Below are 16928 nucleotides of genomic sequence, written 5' to 3'. Positions count from 1 at the left end.
TCCGCAAATGCACATATACTGTACATACCCTCACACATGCAGATTTGACAATCCCACACACATACACATGCACACGAACAACATGCCAAGTGTACAAAACAGAAAAAGCCATAGAACAAGCCTGAGGGTTGTTGTTCTGATGCATTCACTCATTGCCTGGATTTGAACCTTTAACCCTCCCATTCCCTCGCCACTACATCCCTTAATCGCCCATCTGTTCTCCGCCTCCGCTCTTTCTTTCTAAATGCCTGAAACACTCTGGAACGCTGCAATTTAACTAAGCAAAAGTTTAAAAAAAAAAAATCCAAACCAAATAAACAAAGAAAAGGAGCATTATGACTAAGCGACGCTGATAGAAAGTCCTCTCGGATTTTCGGCGAGGCAAGGAGGCACAGGAGAGAAGGCAAATGAAAAACAGCAAGCAAGTCTCATCTGATCTTGTTTATAGGACATGGGGTTCTATGTATAGAGAGAAGCAGAACAAAAGGCAGCCAACAGGCAGGGCTGATGTGCTAACATTGATTATTCTCTGTCTGAGGTAAAAAAGGTGTCACCCAGGTAGTATTCTGCACTGATAGAACTGACAGCAAAGCTCTCGATGGCATCAAATTTTCAATAAACGCCGCACATTACAAAATCCCAAACCAGCACCAGAGAAAGGATAGAGAGCGGTGTTCCCGTCCCCTCTCTCTCTTGGTTAGAGGCAAAACAAAAACATCTTTGATTTTTCTCTTCTTTGCTTCCAAAGATACTGAGTTCCTGAGAAGTGACAGTTTTTTGGTGTCCTCCTCTTCCCCCCTTTTTCCATAGGAACAACTACTGTCTAAGCCTGTGACAAACAATATATGTGACACATTTAGAACAAAATGTCTCCAAAAAGGAGTGTTTTGTAGACAGATTTATTGGGCCTTCAAGCGAGTGGAGCTCACAGCACTGGGCAGAGTGATAAAATACTCCAGGCTGACCCAATTGGCAAGTTCTGAAAAACTGCTTTATCTGTGGTTAGAAAGAAGCTCAGCCGTCTGAAAGTCCCGCTATGATTCACAAGAGCTGAAACAAAAACAAAAAGAAAACGACAACAAAAAGAGGACTGAAAAACAGCCAGCACATAACCCTGATAACCACTTGTCTCGAAATTCCGTAAAAACACAATCTGCACCCAACTAGTGTGTAACAACAACATGAAAACCCAGGGAAGCATAATTACACCAATATCATGCTGCAGAGCCCTGAGTGAGGAAGCTGTGTTCTGTTGGATTTTATGGCTGTACGGCAAGTCTCTTTGCTCCGAGAACAAGTTGTGTACAAGCCTTTTTTTTATTTTTATTACTCACAATGCATCATGTCCACTAATGAAAGCATCACAACAATAGACTGTGCACAAGCAAACTGTGTGAACCTTGTAATTATGTCAACTAGTTCGAATAAGAATGTGCGGTCACAACCGGGAAAACCAATAAGCTGTTACTGTTCAGTTTTACAAGCCAGGGAAATGAAGTGGTATTTCTGGAAATGTAATCAGAGATTGACCCATGGTGTATGGTTTGCCTAGTGTCTGCTTTTTTTTACACATCTGCCAGTGGACATTGCTGACATGATGAGCGAGGGCTCAGAGGCTCAGCAGCCGCAGGGTTTTTCAGTCGCTCCGTCTTTCTCTGGGTTCAGACGCGGCATGGAAACAGAGAGACCGTCGACATAAGCCTGCTGAAAGCTTGGAAATCCAGCAGAGAGGTCGCTTTATTTCTCTTCCTGTAATTCACTCTCTGCCTCCTAAAGCCGTACACAGTGTTTATTGCATGAGATGTGTCGGTATGGAGGAGCCGTACTCAGTGTGGGAGAGTTGTGGGGTAAACTCACTCGGTGGGGCGTAGGAGGGCTACCTTGCCCAGGCGGAGGATGATGGGTCCTCGTGGGTTGCGGATCTTCTTGACATCTGGACTCTTGAGCAGGGAGAATCGCCTCACCAGATTAAAACCTGACAAAAAAAGGCATTCATCAGCACCCACACAAATAAAGCTCAGAGGAGAATGTATGCCTGCTTGAGTTTGAGTCAGTTCACCAGTGATGTTGTGCCTGGCCGTCTGAGGAAACTTCCACTCATCCACTTGTATGGACGGGCATTGTACATCTGCAAAAACAAAGAGATGACACAGAGGTTTTTTTTTACGATTTTAAAGAAAAAGTCACAAAGCAAAGCGCTAAATCCCCCCCGGCTTGTGATGCAAGACTTTGGAGAAGTTATCTCGAATCAAACCTTTCATGCTTAATGCGAGGTGAAATGGACACAGTGAGTGTGAGAGAACCAGCAAATTCAAACACACATACAGTACGTTTGAGAGTAATAGAAATATTGATCTAAAAGGGAGTTGGTGAAGGTTGAAGAGTCAAAAGTAGTGTAAAACGCAGGGAGAGAGATGAAATGAGGGCAAAGCTGTGCAGAGAGGAACACAGCCTCGTCTGACGGCTTGTCTGGTGCTGAGCTTGTCTGTCGCTGTAGCCTACGTTTGATGGATATGTTCTCACCCTGTCAAGGGAGGTTACAGAGAAAAGTGTTGCCTGTCAGAGCGGCCTGCCTGACTACAGGGGGGAGACGGGAGATGTGTGGAGAAAAAAATGGGCTCATACAGGTAGACATGGACCCTGTGAATCACTGTGATCCACAGTAAATTGATCTCTTTGGGGCCAAAGACCACGGCCCAGAGAAAAACGTGCAGTTTTTAAAAAAGAGTATTGAAGAAGCAGCTGGAGGTTCCCTGTGTTAACAAATATAATCAATAATGCATGATCATTTTCTCAGAGCAGTGTTGCTATGTGTAATATAAATTGATAGATATTTTATGGTTTTCATTAAACCTTATTCAAGGCTACCATGCATGAGGAGGATGGTGTTTTTTTTTCAAATGAGCTTTCCAAAGACAAAAACCATAAAGGTGTAAGGATTGGTTTCAACTGCATGTTGATCTTGTCTAACATTACCCGGCTAACTAGCTGGCAAGGGGCACCGTTAACCAACTTTAATATTATGTGTGGATACATTTGCCTTTGGAAAAAGAGCTGTTCAAGACCTGGAACATTGAGGTCAAGTGGGTTAGTGTGCTGTATCAGATTTAAGAGAAACAATAGCAGCTTTGTCCCAGTCTTTAATTGGTTTGCTGAAGCAATTCTAAGCCAAAATACTTGCCAATTATTAATTAACCTTATCCTCAAGTTTTTTATTGCACTATAACACTAGGACTGCAGTTCACAAACACCATGTTTTGCACGGGCCATGCAGCTTTAGCTCCTGTTAACAGATGAACCCATTACAAAGATTAAAAAGTCAATCGGAGAACCAGCGGAAGGAGGTTTACAGTTAGCGTTATCGCATTAGCTGAGACAAACTAGCTACAGGTTGTAGAATATGCGAGTGACTACAAATTAAAAGCATAAATTTGTTTAATTTAAGTATCAAAATTAAAGACATATTTCATTGTAAACTAAGTAAGTAATGTTTGAGGATGGAAAGCCTGACAGATACAGCAACATGTATGCATTGGCTTGACGGTGGATGTGCCCGACACTTGGTACCAGCGTAATTACAATTTCAGGCTTGACACAATATGGTACCGTGCCATTTTAACTTTACAATGGTGAAGAGAAGTACTCTGAAAATAAAATCTACAACCAGATGAACACACATCAGGTTCAACAGGCTGGCTTTGCATCCTCTGCATTTACGTGATTAGATTGACTGTTTAAAACATGATTCGATTGGCTGGTGCCTCCAATGCAGCATAGAAGTCGAGCTTTGCTCCAATTCTGCCAATTGCAGTGCTAGTAACAGAACTCAATGCAGTTCACCAATGATGTCACCCTTTACAAGTGAATTAATTATCATTCTAGTAGAACTAAAGTTTAGGTTCTTATTCAGATGCAAGGTTTGTTTTATTTAAAGATAAGGAGACAGAGAAGAGTCTGAAGAACAGAGGAACTTTTCTTATACATTGAATATAATAATGCATTTCAAACAAAAAATGTCTTCTGGTCTCATGGATTCAGCGTAATGAAGTTGTTGAGAAATTCTTTGTGATGAAACAGGGAGCGCACTGCAGGGAGAGTTGCCTTGAAGCATGCAAAGGCACTGTCTGTTTCCAAACACAATTTATCCAGGCTGGAAGTCCCATCAAAACGAGGTGAAAGAGTCTCATATAATTACTCAAATAATAAGATCCAACTGACTTTAATTAAGAGTTAGGATTTTAAGGAATTTAATTTCACGGAGGAAGGCTCAAGAAAGAATTAAATCACACTTAGCGCTTCATCAACTATTATCAAGTTCATCACTCGACACCCTGCAGCTTCTGCTCGTCCTGGTTTGAAAACAAAGAGCCCGGCATGCCTCAGTCTGTCTGTACCGCACAGTGTGTCAAAGTCTTATTGCTGTCGAAACTGCAAATTAAAGAGTGGAAAAGGAGACGTCAAACAGTGGTGCTGTGGGACGCTGAGAGGAACCTAAGACGAAGAGTCAAATAAATAGCTTAAATTGAAAGTGACTTCGGGACAATGTAACGGATACAACAGGGAGAAGAGAACAGAAAACATCAATAGGTTTAGTGTCTTCTGAGCCCTATGACACACATTGTGTCTTACATCCTTTTCTCACCCCCACACCACACACACAAACATAAACAAACACAAACATACACACTATCACACATAGTGTAACTGGACTGGTCCATCTTGAACCCTTATCTGCTAACTCAGCTCATGTACACTTTACGCAGCCTCACACACACTCGCCTAGCTCTTATCTTCATGTTTCTTTTATGAAGTCAAGAGATGGTAGGTTTTACCATTCGCCACTGCTTACTCTTTCTTTTTGCCTTTATTGTTCATTTTTCATCACAGCCCCATTTCCATCAGACAGAATCGAGATGAAGGCTCTGTCAGGAATAGAGAGATCCTGGCTGGAGGCAAGTGGGCAGCAACACAAGAGAGAAGTAGGTGGAGAAGAAAAACAAAAAAAGAACGGGGAGAGCGTAAGGAAAGGCAATGGGTGTTGGTGTTACTGAAGGAAAAGCAACTTGCACATCCAGAGCAGGACTCTTGAGGAAATGTTTTTCTTATCAGACTGTGTCAGACTCCAGTCCAACCTGTAGAAATGAAGTTGGCACCTATACTGTATGTGCTGTTGTTTCTTGAATTGCAATTTTCAGACACAGTTTGACAAGCTCATACAGACTTGCTAACTATAAACGTAAGCATGGTAACATGTGGGTATCAAGCTCAAAGTATAGCTGATGCTGATTTAGTAGAGCCAAAGCTAAAGCAGTGCACTTGAGCGTGTAAAGGACATACAGACGGACAAATGGATGAAAACTCTCCAAAGGGGCAGATTTCAATATCCTACAATATACCACTGAATCTAGACTTGCAGTGCAACAATTTGTGACTGCATACCTTATAAAGTTGACATGGCAAATTTGTTAGAAAACCTTTCCTTATCAACTGGACCGCTTTACATAGCTGACTCTCTAGTTAACTAGGTCCCATTGAGAACAATGAGATCATCTGCAGCAAGTTGATGAGAGGTTCCCAACAACAGCCGAAAGAAAATCGGAGCTGCAGCTTTTGTACTTTACGCTGCAAAGTTGTGGAACAGACTACTGCTAGATATCAGAGAAGCTAGTTCAGTGAATGTCTTTAAAAGAAAACTTAAAACATTTCTCTTTACTTCAGCCTCTAAATAGATCTTGCACTTTGCTTTTTTTTCCCATTTCAATTGTAGTTTAATTAAATGTAGTAAATTAGCAGCAATTTTATTCTTTATCCGACTATATAAATGAAATCCGAAGAACAGGTTTAAAAAAAAGCCTGATCTGGGGGCGGTGTATAGTTCACCTGGTAGAGCTGCCGCCCCTCGTGTTTGATTCCGGCCCGCTGCCATTTAAGCATGTCCCCCCTCTCTGTCCCCCCTTTTCACAGCTTACTCTCTGTCCAATCCATCAAAGGTAATAAAAAGCCCCCAAATTATATATATATTAAAAAACTGTCTGATCTGAGTTTGCATGTGGGATTATCCTACTAGTAAACGATTTTTACCTACTTTATAATCATAAATTGAGTTAAATGCTGTGTTTACTTGTTAAAGTGTCTGAATTTTGCTCATGGGAACTAGTTCTACATAGAGCTCAGAGGACGGATGATATTTTAGTGGACTCTTGCACTTTGGCAGAGGACACGCTGCAGAAGTTGAACCCCATTTCCTCTCAAGCTGTGATCAAAGCAACACATTTGCTTGTTGACAAGCTAATTAGCTCAAAGTATGAGTGTCACTCCAGGATCCCACTAGTAGCTGCATGTAGCCTTAAAGAGATTGGATGGTCTTGGCCGGGTTCACTTCCTCTTTGATGGGTTGTGTTTGAATCTTGCCAAAGCAGGTAACGATACTACACTGGCAGTCATGCAGTACACTGCTGCGTGTGCTCCCTCAAGTCTCCACCTTGCCAAACATACAAATTCAGGAAATTTTAGGTCTTAAGCAAAATGAAACGCCACTTTTTAATAGATACTGTACAGGCTTACACTTCATTTGGATGGTAAACAAGTGAAAAGGTGTCAGACAAGGACACATCTGGAGGATTTGATTATATGATTCAGTATGCAGTAAGTAAGGAAACTCGTATATAACCTTAGATCAAAGACCACTCAAAGATACACCACTCAGAAATGTGTACTGTATATGTGCAAAATCCCAGCTGCAATACGTAATGTTACCTTTTACATTGTAAACTTTAGAAGGTTTAGGAATCCATAGCCTCATCTCTGATTATCTTGTTGTGGCCAGAGTTTACTGAAACCAACTGCGTCAGAGTTTCAACTCTGTTTTCAAAGTTGAACACTTGGCAGAGAGCTTTCATTTGGGAGAAGAGGTCAGAAGTGGTCTCACGGTGTTAGAGAGTGTGTGGTGTGTGCAGGTGGTTGTTCAATGTGCTTTACAATGAGGCTTTCTAAGATAATTGGCCTTGTCTGCTGATTAGCAGAAAGTCAGAGTCAGGAGGAGTCGTCTAGGTCCGGGGGCTGTTAAACACATGCAACATGAGGGAAGGAGAGGGGCATGCTGGCTTGATGATTCAATGGGATGATTCAACGTAGCCTATCTGCGGTTGAAATGGGGGTATAACAAACTGAGAGGGTGATTAAACAAGGGAGGGGATGAGACAGTGTGTGTCTCACTTGCCCTCTCGGCCAAATGAGACAGACGAGAGGGAACATTCCTGGTGGTTTTCCAGAGATAAAACTGCAGTACAGAGGAGTGGAAAGGTTTAAAATGCTGCACTTACAGTGGGATGAGCTCACTCATTTTCCCCTTGTAGGCCTCTGGCCCACATTCAGTGCACTCTCACGAGCACACACACACACACACAGACTGAGCTCAGGACATGCACATTCACAAGATCTTCACAACAATAAAAGAAGACACGTCATGCAGAATACTCAGCACTTTTCAGAACAGGGATTGTGCTGTTTCACTGGTATTCTGTGTAGGCACATACTGGTTAGTGACGCTTGTTGAGAGCATCAGATGAAAAGGCAAAGGACAAAAAACTGGCATACTATATTTCTATGCAGATGGGACTACATTCTTAAATACTGAGCTAATGCTTAAAGTTATTGCATTCTAATTAGGATATTTTGCAGGTAGGTGTGATGTAGCTACACATATTTTCCATGGAGAGTAAAGACATCATGGGACAGGTTCATTCATGAAGCAGCACTCCTGAGGAAGCTACAACCGTTTTGCTCGAGTTCATTTCTTGCCAGCGACGATCAGACAACGCCTTCTATAAACTCCAAACTAGCCTGGTCACGCCTTGCAGGTTACCCATCAGCCCCGAACATTGCCGATCAGCAATGGGATCTGTTTCAATCGTCTAACATGCAAATGTTAACATGGTTCACTAATAAAATGAACACGTAAAGCTTCATAAGTCTAATTTATATTTTAAAACAAAGGATCAAATCACTAGTGTTAATTTAATGTTCTTGTTCATTGAAACAAACCTATATAAATATAGGCAACTGATTTCCACAGAAGCGCTGGTGAATATTTTTCACAGGAGTGGGTGGAGACCAAAACAGAGCTAAAATAAGAGTACATGTTGTGCACATAACATTTGTTAGGTGGCCATTAACAGATTAATGTCATTGTCCTGTTAGTAGATGAATCTCCACCCTGAATCCTGAGTGCTCTGGATATCTGGAGTATGTGTTAACTTTGCTGCATTGAGATTCCCCTCAATACTGACCAGTCTACCAGCTGCAAAAACAATCCCACACCACGATGCTCCCATCACTATGCTTCACTGTTACAACAGTTGGAAATAAGGCCAAACAGTTCAATCTTGGTTTCATCAGACCAGAAAATCTAGTTTCTCACACTCGGGCTTCCATCTGGCCACTCTGCCATAAAGCCCAAATTGGTGAAGTGCTGCAATGATTGTTGTCCTTCCAGAAGATTTTTTTTCCCCATCTCCACACAGTATCACTGGAGCTCAGCCAGTGACCAGTGAGTTCTTGGTCACCTCTTTTACCGAGGCCATTCTTCCTAGATTGCTCAGTTTGACCGGGCAGCCAGCTCCAGGCAGACTCCTGGTGTTTTCACACTTCTTCCATTTAAGAATCAGACCACTGGGCTGTTGGGAACCCACAATACAGCAGTCTTTAACTAACCTTTCCGATCTTTCTGTGCCTCCTCCGAGCTTTGGAGGCAGTCTCTTCAACATCATGGCTTGGTTTGTGCTCTGATATGCATTTTCAGACCTTAAATTAACCTTATGTTGACAAACGGGTTCCCTTCCAAATCATGTCCAATTTCTTGATGTTAAAACAGGTGGACTCAGATCAAGGCGTAGAAACATCTTGAAGATAATGAATGGGAGGCAGCTGAACTTCATTTCAAGTGTCATAAAATAGGTTCTGAATTCTTTAATGTGTTTCTCTTTTTGTTTCAAAAGACAAAACGTTTTAAAATTTCGCAATAGCTTTGTCGTGATTGGATAAAATGCCTTGGAACAATTTTTTAGGCTGCAACATAACAGAAGGTGGAAAGAATTCAAGGGCCTTAATCATTTCTGACTGGGCTGCTTCTGTTGCTGAATGCTTGTCCTCTCCAACTTCTGTTTCTGTGTAAATGAGCGTATTACTACAATTCATTGGCACTAAAACTCACACAGCTCAGCTCAGATTCAGACAGCAGAAGCCTGAGTCAATATAAGTCAATATATATCCATTACTTTAGACTACATAAGGTGCATGAAAAAAACACATCAGCAACACTTTGCTAAAGGCAGTTCCTCTCAGCATTTTAATTTAGCAATGGGGACTAGTCTTTCTGGCTGATACACTGCAGAACTGCGCTGCAATCCCCCAGCTTGACTCTTCCACACTAGTTTTACTTAAAACTGCTTTCCCGCAGTTATGTCAGCAAATTACCAGTAAGAAGAGATTTGGATGAGTCAGAGGAATAGTGATAGTGTGGTGACGGCTGTTGTGCTGCACTTGAAAAGGCACTTTCTTCCAACCACTGGAGTAGAGGGCTCAGGGGAGCTGCAAGCTGACTCAGTCTCATCTGAGAAGCTTTGTAAAGGGTCTCCCTAGGGGGACCCCCCTCATTGACAAAGCTCCCCCCAGAGCACCACAAGCTATGGAGGATTTCTCAGCCCCCGAGTGATACTGCAGAGTCGGCCCCTGAGAGCACGCTGACGATGTGATTCGGGAGCATGACAAAAAAAAAACTTGAACAGTAAAAGAGATTTCTATTCACCTCTCTGCCTATTGATTTCTTGGTTGTCTGTTTCTGTCTCTGTAGCACACACACACACACACACACATCTGGATACAAATAGAAACATCTGCCTATTCTTTCCAACATACTCTTTCAACATGCTTTGCAGTGTCATGCAGAACACAGATGTTTGAAACTCATGTTTCTCCTTGAAAAAAAAAAATAGTAAAGCCTTGTCTGATTGAAGGCTCATGAAGAGGAACACAACCGCACATGGTAAACACGCACGCCTCTTTGCCCCCAACCTAACCACACAGCCACCAGCGGCAACCAGCATCAAATGCACATAAACTGTAATTACGCTCCATTTTCAATGTAACCTTGGGCTCCGTCGCACACACACAGAGACACAGATGGACACAGTTTCCATCACATCACAGATGGGTTTCAAACCATGATCAGTTGGTCAGGCATACGGCTCCAGCTTAAAAAAAAATCAACTTTCAAAAGGATTGCTTTTGTCCCAGAAGGCATTGCTTTTGATCCTTTATGATTTTTTTGTCATCATATAAATGACGATGTAAGGACTTTTCCGAGAAACAGTTGTTTGAGAGCAGTTTTTGTCGCCTTTTGTTCACAGCTTTTGTAGTGGGAAGCAGTAATGTTAAATTAAATAAATAAAGGAGTTTACAGCTCCATGGAGGCTTCAGATGTAAGGCAATTATTTAGTGATTTAACAATTTTGCATATTCATTTTGGAAGGAGTACTACTTTTATTTTAAATCTCTTTTTTTGTGGTGATCACAGAGAATTAGAAAAATGTATAAATTGAAACCGCTCCCTCAGCACAAATGTAAAGTTACAGCCAGCAGCTAGTTAGCTTAGCATTGCTCCTCAGAAGGTCTTGCCTCCCAAGTAGCAAAGCAACTCGTGTACCAACATTTTTACAGACTTTTACATGTTTTCCGACTTGAGGTGGTGTTCGTGTGAATTTTTTCCAGTCAGGAAGTAATTTCTCCAATTATTCCTGAATGTACCTTGAACAATGGACTGGAACACAAACACACACTGACTAAGCTAGCTTCTTTACCCTATTTCCAGCCTTTATGTGAGGCTAACCACCTACTAGGAGTAGCTTCAAATAAAACGACCAGGAATGGAGGCGCTAACCATATTCTCATCTTATTCTCTTCCAAGACTTGTTGAATTGTACTTCAAAGCATCTTGTTCCTTCTAAATCCAACATACTTACCACGCAACACCACTGTTAAGAGTTGAACCAACTCACCTTGCTCCGATGTCAGCGTGTCGCACGATCCAAGGCTGAGGGCCAGCAGAGTCAGAGAGGAGCAGAGGAGCCACATGGTTTCACTCCTCCGTCGAAAAACACCTCACCTCGGGCCACCAGCTGATGGATGAACAAGCAGAAAAAAAAAGAGAAAGTCAGTACCTGTCTGTGTTCCTGTCTGCACGGCGTCCTTTACCTCTGACGACAGCTGCACACAATGCTGGACTGCTAAATAGACTTTGATGTATATTTATGAGTCAGCCATAGTTGATGTGTTAATTACGTGGTGTGACGTGGGCTTTGTTCGTGGCATATGAATGAACTAGAATGTCCTCCATTAGGGAGTGTAACTCTGTAAAGTCTGATCATAGTCATTATCCTGTCCATCTGGTTGGCCTTTGACTGGGCAACCGCGACACACACACACACACACACAAACACACACACACAGGTGTAGATAAGATGAGTAGAGTACATAACAATGCACACATGTGTTGAATCTAAGCAATGAAGCCATTCTTTAAGTCAGGAAGAGAGTAAACAAATACCTACTGCATATGCCAGACAACAAAGCAACGTGCACACATGAAAGTAAAGTGATTTACATGCAGACTGGCTGGTCCAGAGTCAAACAGACAGTGGGGCCAAAACCCACAAACACATCTGGAGACTATTCCATTGGAGCCGTGGTTCTGTTGCAGCAGATGCTGCCACGTGGCCTAACAACAAGCACACACATATACGGACACACTCATGCACAGATTAAGATGCTTGCCACGTCTAGGTAATCATTGTATTCCATCTCCACAGCCCCTCTGCTTTACTAAAACACACACAAACACACGCACACACATACACACACACACAAGAATGCGAGCACATGCACACGCCGCCCACTCCGACTCGCACAAACACATCCCATCTGACCTGGACTTGCCCTCAGCATGTGCGAGGACCCCATAACTCTGCAGTGTTTACAGGAACAGCGGGACCCTCGGGGCGGGCAGGCGAGCAGACTGTGTCTCTGTACACACACCTGTCCCGTCTGCCAGGAGAAATGATCCCCACACTCCCCCAGGGGTACACAATGTGGTGCTCCTGCCCGGCCGAGGACACGGTGTGAATACCACACTGACCCGGCTGCCTGCAGTGTGCTGCTGCTAACAGACAATCTGGTGGAGGACAGGGTTTCAAATTATCCCCGGAAATAACAAGGGAAGCTCGACATGCCCCACATTGTGAATTATGCATCCAGGTTTTGGGGGGACTGCTGACTAAAGGTGTAGTTGCTTTTTCTTGTTTTCTTATGTTTTAAAGGGCCGGGTTAGCATTTCATGAAAAGAACAGGAACTTTTTGCAATCCTACTATGGTGTGCAAAATTGTTGGACACAACAATGGACCCCTTTTAAGTAAAAGTAGACAGCAAGAAGAAGAGTTTAATGGGTGGAAGGTTAATTAAAGCTTTAAACGCCTTCGTGCCATTAATACAGGCTTCATGTCACATATTCACAGTAATAAGAAAGTTCACCCAGTGAGTAATACATAATACATCACAGGCCAGAGAACACGGGCTGAATGAAAAGTTACAGCTCGTTGTTATTATTATCTGGCATTAATCCAAAACAATTTAATAGGCTTCCCTAATATGAGTTACTACAGATGTGTCTCTTTCTCCTTTGGTCGCCGCACTCAGTCCGCAGCTCCGTGGCCACCCAGCTGACTGCAGCAGATAAAAGCGGGGTCAGCGGGGCTGGCAATGAGCCCGGCAAGCAGGCAGATCAGGTCACCGAGTACGAGGCCAATACAGGAAGGAAAACAACGCCAGAATTGAAAGTCTTCCAACACAAAAGGGCTTGAGGACACGTGCGCTGACAACACCGAGAATCACTACGCAGAGACCAAATGTTTCGAAATGTTGAAGACAGCAGGCCTCACTTTAAGATCAAGAGCTGTTCAGTAGTTCCAGGAGTCCTTATCGGCTCTGGGTCCAGACCTATTTTCTACTTGACTCCCTGTACTACCATCAGTTCTAGTGCTTTCTATGGCTTGAATACATTGACAAAAGTGGCTCTGATACTGTCCTCCATAACAATGGAGGCAATTTGTACTCTGTGCTGAGCAATTTTTGTTGTCACACATTTCATCATCATTGCCATCGCTTACAGAACAACAGCACCAACCGAGGCCTTGTAGAGGAACACGCTCTGACAGAATTAAATGAAACATGTCCTCTCTGTGGATAGACAAGAGGATTGCTTATTAGCCACCCAGACACGGATGATTAAATAACAGAAGCTAACATTTTACTTTTTTTCCCCGTAATACGTAAAAATGTGAGAACCTGGCATAAATATATCAGCCATGTAATATATTAGGGTTCACTGCTTTTCCAGCTGTCTCTTGATCGAGCATACTGCAGCAAGAAGATTGACAGACAGCTCGCTCACAGGGTATCTGCTCCCAATTTACCCAGCGCTATCTCACACACACAAACACACACAGAGCACAGAGTGGTTTCGGTGCAGGGCTGTGAAAACAATCTCCCGATCGGTATATGGGGTCGTCACCCAGAATTAATCCAACGGAGAAAGTTCTCTCTCACAGTGGATATGTAGGGTATTGCGGTAAAAGATGACTGGGATGCAGGAATAACAAGGAAAGGCTTGAATAATAGGTGGACAGGTACATGCATTCATTCATATCTGATGGTTAGAGAAGTTGCAGAAATGTGGTCAGAAAGACTAAACAAACAGATTGTCAGGCAAACAGGTAGAGAGAAAAAACTTCATAATACAAATATCGCAGGAGGATAAAGACGTGCCATACACGTAGAAGATGCGGGTGTTGATGTGCTTTTGACATAAAATATATGATTTCCGAAATTACACGTCATGTCCTGCCTCCTCGTGGTCTACACATGTGCCACCCCTCTCCTGAATGTTCCAGACATTTTCCTATTGTCGTGAACATGTCTGACCCAGATACTCTTCTGCTGTGTTCTTCATGTGTGAATCTCAAACTCTGGAAAATGTCCAGACCCCAAAGATCATGTCCAAAAATAGTGCTGTGTTAGCAACAAGCATTTGCTAATTATTACTAAAAGGAAAGTGCATTTCCACACTGGTAATTATGTCATTACTTAAGTATTGTACATTAGATGTTGACCTGATGATGGTGCTAGAAGAAAAAAGTCAAAGCATCACCAAAGGTCACAATTGCAATTATTCCTGAGTGGAAAATGAATGTCTTTTTCCGTTACATTTCAGTCTAGACCAAGTTGGTTGACTGACAGACAGATTGGACGTTGACATCTTTCAACAGACTGTCAAGATTTCCAGGATTTGTCATTTTTTGCTGATAGTTTTTAAGACTGTCAGAAGCTTCTACTTGCTGTAATTCTGACTTGTCGTCATGAGCGCAGCAACACATAAACCTACACCCTGTGGAGCTTCCGATGTGCTTCAGGCTAAAGCTGAGACTGCACTGCATTGTCCCGGCCTAGATAACACACTCCAGATATCCAGATAACCGATGGCCAGGAGCAATAGGAACTTGGAAACTCGTAAAGGCAATATCCAACTTGTATGACATGCAAGTTTTTACTAGTCTAACATTCTGGGCAGTGTTCAAGGCCTTTACATGAATAATTATCCTGACTGAGAAGCAGACCAGTACAGCTGCAGATTAGGAAACACGTAGGGAGAATTGAACACAAACACTGACCTCTTCCAATGCCACCAACACTTTTTTATGCACTTACGTTAAGTAATTATGTAAAGTGAGCTCCACTGTGATGACGTGAACTAGTCGGAGTGTGGGGCCCGTGCTATGCATGGCAGTCGGCCTTCAGCAGGGAAGACGCCAGCTGCTTTTCATCAGCTCGACTTCACATTTCTGATCGTCCAACGCTCACTTCACCGCTTAACTGAGTAAAAGCAAAGAGTCAAGTGGATGACACGATTTGCTGCAGGCGAACTGTGGATGATACAATTGGCTGCAGGCCCATAACAAAGGAAGCAAGGAGGCACACATCGCATGTGTAGCCTGCAGCAGGTTAAAGTGAGCGACACTTAACATTTAGTTAAATTCAAGGACAGCCGCTTGTAATGTAAACAGGGCAATTTTCCAACTGTTACTGCAGGAATGACCCTCAGTTGTGGAAGTTGGGTGATCTGATCAGACACGTCTCTGAAGAAGTAGCTCCCTGGTGATTATAAATAGGTGCAAAATTGAGCTCTTCCAAATTTTGCAAAGGGAAAGACTGACTCACAAAAAGCTCTCAAGAGCCCCCTAGGGTGCTTTTAGTGGGGGTGGGGGGTGCAATGACAGGATGCAAAAGCCAGCGAACATGGGATGGCTGAGTAATGAGGAAAGCAGATGTGTCTGTGGCATTCAAGCTTCCTCCTCAGCACTTTGTTTTCTTTCAGAGGTTGTGGAAAAATAGTTTTTTGGAGTTTGGTTACTGATCTCGGAACAGTGCAAATGCTCAGACATGACTTTCCTTGAATGACACGCATGTAGCAGAAACTAAACGGCTCATAGGAGGATTTTTGCCACTGGGGTTGAATGCAAACTACGAAGATTGACAGCAACAACCACATCGTGTGCTGCAGTGAAGCCTTGATTAGACATTAAAGGCAAATCTGCATCTTTTTTTTATATATATACCAACTTGGTTCATAAGTTTGTTTGTTTTTCAAAAGTCCAAAGCAGAATAAAATACTTTCATATATCTCCAAAGGCCACGCAGCAGAAATAACTGTAATGATCTCCTCTGGGAGAGAGTGGTTTTATCAAACTTATATTTTATGGGTTTCGGTTTCTATAATCACAGTCTTCAATAGTGCAAACTGTGATAATACCCTTAGGTGTTAGAGTTACAGTGTGTTTGTGTGTCTATTGTGCTCTATGGCGAACTTGCAACAACGTTCTGGTATTAGTATATAATAGTATGTACACAATATAATATGTCCATTTCCATGTGCTGTATAAAGTCTGCAGCCTGTTGCAGCCAAAGTTTCGCAATAAAGTTTCACTACAGCCACTTCACAAACTGCACTCTTAAAAAGTAACGCTCTCACTTTTACTCCACCAATAAAAGCCATACCTTCAACTACAGATCAATCCACAGATGTGCGTCCACATTAATCCGGGAATAGATGCGCGTAAATATCCAAGGAAAACTCCAAACGCAATCACATGTAATCCAGTGGGAGTTTTCGTGTCCCCTCTGACTTTTTTTGTTAAGGCTTCTCCTTCCACGGAGAAAAGGGAGAAGAAGAAAAGAAAAAAAAAAAGTTTGTGCAAGATAGTCCGTGTCCAACTTTCCCCCTCCCCTCTTTCTCTCCTAACCCTCTCTCTCTCTCTCTCTCTCTCTCTCTCTCTCTCTCTCTCTCTACGCTGCTGCACAAACCAAATCCCCAGTCTCCCTCCCTCACCTTCTCTTTGCTTTCTCTGCGCTTGTGTCTCAGTTTCTCATTACTTGTTCTTGTTCTATTCCTCTGTCTCTATCTCTTCCCCCTGTCTGACTTTCTTTTAACTCCCCCACACACCCTTTTTCCCCCCTCTCTCCCTCTGTTCCCCCCTCCCCTCCCTGTCTAGGAGATCCCACAGTGAAATCACCGTCTCCACTGAGCTATAGGAAAAGAGCCTGGAGCAAGTCTCCAGTCTCAGGCCTTCACCCTGTTTACCCCTCTACCTTCATCTTCTCCTCATCTTCCTCCCTCCCCTTCCTCTCTCCGCCTTAAGTCTTAAGGAAGACTTGCTTCCATTCTGTGAGGGTGAGGGCGCTTCATTAATACAGGAGCTGCGAGCGATGGTGGCCCCACCGGTGCATTATTGAGAGGAATTTACTCCATTAAAATTAATGAACT

At 42.9% G+C, this 16928-nt stretch overlaps 1 protein-coding gene across 3 annotated transcripts in view; it reads right to left on the bottom strand.

The window, feature by feature from the left end:
• The window catches only part of col16a1 (collagen, type XVI, alpha 1), a 67682-nt gene extending 51151 nt beyond the window's left edge, over positions 1–16531 (bottom strand). The window contains exons 1-4 of one of the 3 annotated variants that reach the window (XM_035182035.2): positions 16163–16531; positions 11055–11174; positions 2060–2128; positions 1858–1975 (exon numbers count right to left, since the gene is read on the bottom strand). In XM_035182035.2, the coding sequence (XP_035037926.2) occupies positions 1858–1975; positions 2060–2128; positions 11055–11130 (263 nt within the window). In that variant the 5' untranslated portion in view covers positions 11131–11174; positions 16163–16531. The remainder of the gene's footprint in view (positions 1–1857; positions 1976–2059; positions 2129–11054; positions 11175–16162) is intronic. The other 2 variants (XM_035182036.2, XM_035182037.2) reach the window with 2 other exon arrangements.
• Positions 16532–16928: the final 397 nt, after the last annotated feature.

Source organism: Hippoglossus stenolepis, chromosome 17 (genome assembly GCF_022539355.2).
Source record: "Hippoglossus stenolepis isolate QCI-W04-F060 chromosome 17, HSTE1.2, whole genome shotgun sequence".
Lineage (NCBI taxonomy): Eukaryota > Metazoa > Chordata > Actinopteri > Pleuronectiformes > Pleuronectidae > Hippoglossus > Hippoglossus stenolepis.
The sequence above is the reverse complement of the archived record's forward strand: the minus strand, read 5'-3'. Positions and strand labels throughout refer to the sequence as shown.